Source organism: Cheilinus undulatus, linkage group 11, assembly GCF_018320785.1.
Source record: "Cheilinus undulatus linkage group 11, ASM1832078v1, whole genome shotgun sequence".
NCBI lineage: Eukaryota > Metazoa > Chordata > Actinopteri > Labriformes > Labridae > Cheilinus > Cheilinus undulatus.
In genome coordinates this window covers 41,164,732-41,172,936 of record NC_054875.1, presented here as the reverse complement: position 1 = coordinate 41,172,936, position 8,205 = coordinate 41,164,732, and the positions used below count along the sequence as shown (strand labels likewise).

Sequence of the window (8,205 nt, the reverse complement as noted above, 5' to 3'; positions counted from 1 at the left end):
TTTTTTTTTTTTTTTTTTTGGAAGTGTTGCTGCCATCGAATTCAAAATAAGCCAATATTTATCATTAAATGGTAAAATGTCTCAGTTTTAACATCTTATATGTTGTTTTTCCTCAGTTATGAATAAAAAATAGATTTATGAGTTTGAAAATCATTGCATTCTGTTTTTATTTACATTTTACACAGCGTCCCAACTTTTTGGAATCGTGGTTGTATTTTGATTGTAAATAAGGGCCCAAAAGTTAATAAAATATCATCAATAAAAGATTTAAAAAACAGATTAAAAAATTGATAAAAGTAGCGCTGCTCTGAGAAGCTCTACAGACATTCTCTAATATGACAGAGTTCACTTTTATCGAACTGTGTGGGCCTGAAGTGTATGTTCATTGTGTTCCTCCATGTAAATTCACAGTGTGCTTTTACTACTTTGGTATTTCAGCTTAGAAATACATCACATTGAATTACATTGCATTGCATCTGTACTTAAACATAAAGTATGCCTTAAACACGCCTCCTGATGACATTTCCCAAAGGTAGCATACAAAGGCATTATTTAACTTATTTCACATTACATGATTTTGTTTAATTGACATTACTTTGAAGAAATCTGAGGGGGTGAATACTTTTTCAAGGCACTGTCATTACACACAATCAAAGTCATAGACTCAAGTCTGATACAAGGGACTGTGCTCATCATCTCAAATCAAGAACAAGTAAAACTCGGTCCACTACAGTACTAAAAGAGTCATTTTCTAAGGCAGATAGTTTTTGTTTCAATGTGACATTAAGATGGGGCTTCCGCGCAGAATGTGGTTCGTGTGCTGAGGACATAACAGCACGTTTCGGCGTGTCTACCTACCACACACCAACAGGAAGCTTAAACCACCACAGTCCACCTCTGCTGTTTTCTGAGACAATTACAGTTAAGTATACGGGATGGCTGTATGCATCAAAATGAAGGCACTGTTTCTGATTTCGCTTTTTCGTGGTGAGTTGGCTGCAAATCTCTTTTTAAATAGATTATGACATTTCTAAATGGGTTTCTATTGCCATAAATGAAGTATAAAGTAAATTTCATAGTCATTAAATGGGACTATTATTGCAACTTTTTATAGAAACTATGGAAAATCATCTTCCATGTCATTTGAAATACAAAAGTTATACGATCATTTATTTTAAGCAACTATTTTGTTGAAATAGTTTGTTTTGTAAAATTGTTGTTGAATACAGTTATTTATATGATGATTGAGTAACTGATTTGATTCTGACTTTATCTACTGCCTTTGTCTTTAGCGAGCCTGCTGCTTCAGTGTGACAAGAAGCAGATCACAGCTCATTATGGGGGAGACTTCATCATTTCCTGCACATATGAAACAAACCGTTATCTGTTTAGTAAAAAGTACTGGTGCCAAGGGGAGTCCAGAGACACCTGTGAGATTATACTGGATTCAGAAGGACGGGCTAAATCTACGATCACACACAGGTCTCGTATTGTGGATGCAGGAAGAAGAGGGCTCTTTGTGAAAGTCACAAATCTCCAGTTTGGTGATACTGGAGTGTACTGGGTTGGGATTGACAAAGTCTATGCTGACATCATGACTTCAGTTAAAGTGACTGTCACTGATGGTAAGTAGGACGCATCATTATGGCAAATCTCACAGCATCAGTAATCTTTTCTGGTTGTATTTGGTCATTTATCCTGCTATTCTGCCAGAACGAGTGCATTCAACATTTCTTTGTCAGTTCCTGTCTCTAAGCCCAGACTTTGGCCCCTGAGTCCTCTGGAGAGCAGGCCGACATGTTGGGGACAGCAGGTGATGGTGCGCTGTGGCAGTGACCAGGGCACAAGCATCCATTACACCTGGTACTATGAGCAGAACCTGCTTCACCACTCCTCAGACTTAAAGCTGCACTGTGAAGGATTGAAAAGGGACAACATCGATTATTACTGTATCACCAGTAATGATGTGAGCAGTCAAAGGAGTGAAACCCTCTCTGTGCAGGTTCTGATTCCTGCAGACAGCGACTGCATCTATGTCATTAAGATGCAAGGTAATAAACTCCTGTTATTATTTAGTAAAGAAATCAAACTGCACAAAAATTAAATACAAAATGTTTAAAACAGTTTAAAATTATAAGATTAAATATGTACAAGCTCTTTGGTATTTTGTCTAGTAAATGCAAGTCTGTGTGCATTGATAGTATGGTTGCAAGATGTGAAAAGGGTGCAAGAATGCAGACTTAACATGATCAGAAAATATGGAATGATGTAGGCAGATTTACATGAGGTAGATAAGATAATTTAAGATAGTTGATTAGTGCAAATGTGCATATGAGATGAGGCATTTTACCACTGAGAGCCTTCTAACGATATTTGAGTTACAGTGAAGAGACTGATCACTTACAGCATTGAGTACGCTTAATGGATTAAATTGGTAATTACTTTGGTAAATATGCATATGAGTTGAGGCATTTAACTGTGATGAATTAAGTTAGTTAACAGATTAATATGCATGTGCATACATGGATTTTACCACAGTTAGCTTCCTTACAGTATTTGAGTTACAGTAAAGCCGTAAGAGTGGGTGCAGGATATTTTACGTGAAACAGGGCTAAGGTGCTTGTTAAATTAAAGTTCTATATTCTGGTACTCTGTGACTGTTGAGTTGTCATCAGAGTGACTCTGTGACTGTTATGCATTCATCAGAGTGATTCTTTTCCACTAAAGTTGTCTCCGTTTATTGTCTGGCATCCTAACATTTGTGCACATCAAGGCTTAGCCATGGATTCTGACATTATTTTCTGCATCTTCTAGTTCAATCTGCTCATCCGCATTGTTAACTTAATCAATAAAAAGGTCATTCTGTTTTAAGAAAAGGGGTTTACATCTATAAAATGGCTACATTGTACTAAAGCCTGATTTAGTTTTTTTTTATGTCTTTGATAGGAATGGTTGTTATTCAGGTCAAAAATAAAATATGGTTATCACATCTTGACTTTACAACGGGCCATTTTGCTGACATTCATGGGCCCCCAGTTTGGCTGGGCCCCGGAAAGCCCCCCCCCCCCCCCCTCTTAAGAGCAGCCTTGATCATGACATAGCATATAAGCAATATGCCCTCAACTTTGCCTGGAAGGCATAACCCGCCCTCCAACAGCCTTCCAATAAGGCGAAGTCATGAGCTTAACCACTCACCTAATCACCAGTCACGTCTTGTAATACATTTTATTTGAAATGTAGGCTGCATACCTGACCTGTTGTTTACAGTGTTAGCTTGATTTGATACGATGGTGAAGGGTGATTGGATGAGAGGTTAAGCTTATGACTTTTTGACTATTTGAAGAAAATAAAAACATTTAAATAAAAATATGTTAATTTGACCAGAATGTATTTTTATGTTTATTTGAAAGTTGGGCCCCTAAAGCTTCTGTCAAGGAAGCAGCTGGCACATGTTCAAATACAGTTGATGGCCCCTGGTGTAAATGATGGAACTTTGGCAACTCCTTGTGGCCATTTTAATGTACACCACCTCTGTTCACAGTAAATCCAACAGACTGCACCAACCACATTGTCTGATTTCACTCTAACAAAAATAAATTTCATCATTAATTAAAAATTAGAAACAAAAATTCAGAGAAAAATCACAGAAAAAGAACTTCAAGGGAAAAAATACGCTACACTTGTGTCAGGAGCTTTACAGAATTTTTCCTGGGGTCTGATCTGATGCTTTACAGAATTTAAACTGCATGATAAACACATCATTTAGATTGATAATTCTCTTGTTATTCACTAGGTCAACCTGTTTATGACTGTGCAGACAGAATGACAACCACCACCATCTCAACCACAATTCTAACCACGACTCCAGCAGCAGCCAGCTCCAACATGAAAATCCACACTGAAGCAACAAACCAGTCTTTAATCTTCCTTCAGACTGAACCTTTTTTCTGCAGGTAGCACACCTATTCCACTTTTCCTTGCCCTGACAGAAAGAATACCAAGAGATAAACCTGATGATTAGCAGTGATGAAATCTCTCTCTCTTTTTAGGACACTGATGGGGTTTCCGATGTGGTACACACTGCTACGTTGGATTATCTTTGCATCCTTGCTGATATTTCTGTGCACATTTCTCATATGTACAAACTCACGACAAAAACACGCCAGAAGGAGGAGGAAGAGGCAGGCTCAATTCAGACGTTTGGCTCGGTGACCTTTATCATGGAGTGGTGTTTCTTTTCAAGTCCTATCAGCAGACAATGAAGCCTTGGCTCTCTTATGTCAAGCTGAACCAAAGTTTTTTGATAACTTGATTGTCTGGGCAGAGTCAGGGCTATGATGCATGCCAGCATGTTTGCTGGCCTGTTACAATGCAGCAGTTATGTTCTCATATATGTATCTAAGTTAAGAGCTATCTATTACTGCTACCAACAGTTTATTTAAGACACTTTATTTTGCTAATGTAGTGCTCTTTGTTCTCTCTCTGGCACCACCACGCCAAAGCATAGAGAGTCTCTCTCAGTCGCTGTTGTAGTAAGAAGCAAAAAGCACAGGGATATGAAACGCAGCCTTTTAATTTTGTAGAGTGTTGAATTAAAATGGTAAAAGTACCAAGATCACTGAAAAAGAGTTGGAATTCCCATCACTATTACCTATTATGAAAGAGTATTCTCCCTCTTTTGTTAGATCATTAACCAACCACATATCTTGGAAAGCTGAGCTCAGTTTCACACCTGTTGGATAAAGAAATCCCCTTAGGCCAAAAGATCTCAAAAAGCAACACATCATGCTGCAAACTAAAGCATGAGGACCCCCAAAGCAGATGACAGGTTACAAAGGTATTTCTGAGGTTTCAGGGTGCCAGTGAACCACAGTGAGAGCCACTGGCCACAAATGAAGAAAACTTAGACCAGCGGTGAACCTTCCCGGCCTACCAAAATGACTCCAAATATTCTGGGGAAATATTCTTTGGACTGGCTAGACAAAAGTTGAACTTTCTAACGTGACATGTCATAAAAATCATAACGATAGTCAAACATGGTCTGTGGCTGCTTCAGGACTTGGACCACTTGCCATTCTGCTCTCTTCCAAAATGAAAGCTGAGGAAGGATGTTCGGCCATCAATTCATGACCTCAAGCTCAGCAGGACAATGAACACACCAGTGAGTCCACTTCTGAATGGCTTTAAAAAAAACAAAAGGAAGGTTTTGGAGTGTTCATCTCTGTTGTTTGCAGATGATGTGGTTCTGCTGGCTTCCTCAGCTGGGGTCCTCCAGCAGCCACTTGGGCGGTTTGCAGCTAAGTGTGAGCGGCTGGTATGAGAATAAGCACCTCCAAGCCTGAGGCCATGGTACTCTGCTAGAAAACGGTGGATTGCTCCCTCTGGGTGGGGAGTGAGTTTTTGCCCCAGTTGAAGGAGTTCAAGTATCTCGGGGTCTTGTTCACGAATGAGGGTAAGATGGACCGTGAGATCGAGAGGCGGATTGGTGCAGCATCAGCAGTTTTGCAGGCGCTGTACTGTACCGTCATGGTGAAGAGGGAGCTGAGCCGAAAGGCAAAGCTTTCTACTTACCGATCGATCTATGTCCCAACCCTCACCTATGGTCATAATCTCTGGGTAATGACCGAAAGAATGTGATCACAGGTCGAAATGAGATTCCTCTGGAGGGTGGCTGGGCTTAGCCTTAGAGATAGGGTGAGGAGCTTGGACATAATGGGAGGATCTTGAAGTAGAGCTGCTGTTCCTTCACGTCAAAAGGAGCCAGTTGAGGTGGTTCAGGCATCTGATCAGGTTGCCTCCTGTGCGCCTTCTTGTGGAGATCTTCCAGGCACGTCCAACTGGGAGGAGACCCCGAGGCAGACCCAGAACTTGATGGAGGGATTATATATCCCATCTGGCCTGGGAACGCCTTGGATTCCCTCAGGAGGAACTGGACAACGTTGCTAGGGAGAAGGATGTCTGGGCTGACTTGCTGAGCCTGCTGCCACCGCGACCCGACCCCCGGATAAGCGGAGGAAAATGGATGGTGTTAGAGTGGCCTAGTTAAAATCTGGGCTTAAATTTGATTGAGATGCTGTGGCGTGATCTTGAACATGCCATTTATACTCGAAAACCCTCCAGTGTGGCTGAGTTAAAACAATTCTGCACAGAAGAGTGGGCCAAAATTCCTCCACAGCGATGGGAAAGACTCACTGCCTCTTGCTTACTTGCAGTTGTTGCTGCCAAAGATGGTTAGGTTTAAGCAACTACATTTCACATAGGGGCAGGCAGGTTTGGATGGCTTTTTATTTTTAATAAATAAAGTTGCCATTTAAAAATGGCCTTTTGTATTTACTCAGGGTATCTTTGTTGCTGCAAAGTGTTGCACAACCAGTTATTAGGTTTAGGGATGACATTTTCACATTGATCCAGGGAGGTTAGGTTCAGGTAATTTTTTTCTTTTAATAGTTAACATCATCTTTTAAAAACTGCATTTTGCTCAGTTTTTGTTGCTGGCTGACTCTGTCTGTGTTGCTTTAGTGTACGGGTGCACAGCATTTGTTTATTTAACTATCCTGTGTGTGCAATCGCACAACTTTTGTGTACACATGATAAAACACTTTATTTTGGTGTAATTTATGTAAAATGTCTATATGTGAATGTTCTTTGCAGTGCTTGCTACCATTTTAGGGTAGGTTTGTTTTGTTTGTCTTTTTTGTGTTGTATTATCTCAGTTCTACTTTGTTTGTATTGTTAAAATATAAAATTCAATTTAAAAAGGAAAAATATAGCTCATATAGGGTCAAACACTTTAATGGTGTCTATGTTGGTCCACACTACATATAGTCAAACCACACTTTTAAAATGTTAAATATTTTTTTTAAAATCTGCAAGGTGGGTCTCCTCTGGAAAGAGCAAAGCAGAGTCTTCTAGCAGGGCATTGCAAATGGATGAAAATATGCTTGAAAAATTCCTAATTTAAATTATTTCTGATTGAACTAAAGTTTTGTTTTGAGTCTCTTCAATTAATTCTCAACAAAAAAACTAATATGAACTGGTATGTCTGAATGTTTGCGCATTGAAATTGTTCAATAAAGCTCGTTTAAAAAAAACACATTTTGTATTTACTCGGGTTATCTTTTTGTAATGTTAAAATCAGTTTGATGATCTGAAAGATTTAAGTGTGACAAATATTTTTTTTTTAAAAATCAGGAATTTGGCAGATCAAACAAACACTGTTCGCCTGAGTGTTTATGCTCATTGTGTTCCTGCTTGTAAATAGGTCGTACAATAGAGCATTATGAAACAGAGGGCGTTTTTCCAAGCAGAGAAGAAAAGCCACAGATCCCAACCATAAAACATCTCCATTATGTCAAAACCAAAAACTGGAGAAGTGGTAATATAGAGTGGTATTTATAATGACTAATGCCAGTTTATCATGGCTCAGCCCTTCAGGGATGTAAACTCTACACCTTTATTTCCAGGATCTGATCTCATTAACAAACACTGACTCATGGGTGAGGTGGTTTATGCCACGGGAACATGCTGCCAAGTTAACAGGATAACATTACCAGTCACAGAATATAAAATGTTTAACAGCAGACAAACATGTCGTGACTAGGATTATTCTTGAACTTTTGGCTGGTACAACTTTGAAGTCTGATTTGCATGTTATTTAAAAGGCAGGAACTTGATGAAACAATTGGTTTGAAAGTTTGTGAACTTGTTGCTCTGTAGGAAAAGCATAATTTCCCCTCATTCAGCCCAACAAGGCTGGGTCCATGACATCACATGCTATAAATGCTTTGACTGGTTCACATTGTAACTGTTAAAATGACCAACTGTGAGCAATCATCAGATGAAATACATCAATTATACACATGTATGATTAACAGAGGAGATCCAGCTGGATTTTTTATGTGCTCTGATAAATATCTTGGAAAGGTTTCTTCAATGAATGAATCAACCTGATACCAGTATCAGGTATCAATGGCCTAAAGTACTCATAAAACCTGCAGTATCATTTTATAACATGATTTTAACCTCTTATTGTTTGAATGCTAGGCCAGTTGAAGTGCTGTTTGGTGATATTTCACAACAAATGAGGATGACTAAAGTCCAGCAGACTGCAGACTATACTAAATTGTCATGTGGAGGGTTATTAAATTTAGGTGTACTTTTTGGGTGAAACAGGAAATTAAGAGGTTGAATTTGTTGGTCGTTTTG

General features: G+C 39.1%; 1 protein-coding gene across 1 annotated transcript; it reads left to right on the top strand.

Annotated features, from left to right (window-relative positions):
• Nucleotides 1-909: 909 nt before the first annotated feature.
• Nucleotides 910-5,538, top strand: LOC121517935. Its single transcript, XM_041800053.1, has 5 exons — nucleotides 910-987; nucleotides 1,293-1,625; nucleotides 1,743-2,051; nucleotides 3,794-3,953; nucleotides 4,050-5,538. The coding sequence occupies exons 1-5, from the start codon at nucleotides 936-938 to the stop codon at nucleotides 4,210-4,212; spliced, it is 1,017 nt and encodes a 338-aa protein (XP_041655987.1). The 5' UTR covers nucleotides 910-935; the 3' UTR covers nucleotides 4,213-5,538.
• Nucleotides 5,539-8,205: the final 2,667 nt, after the last annotated feature.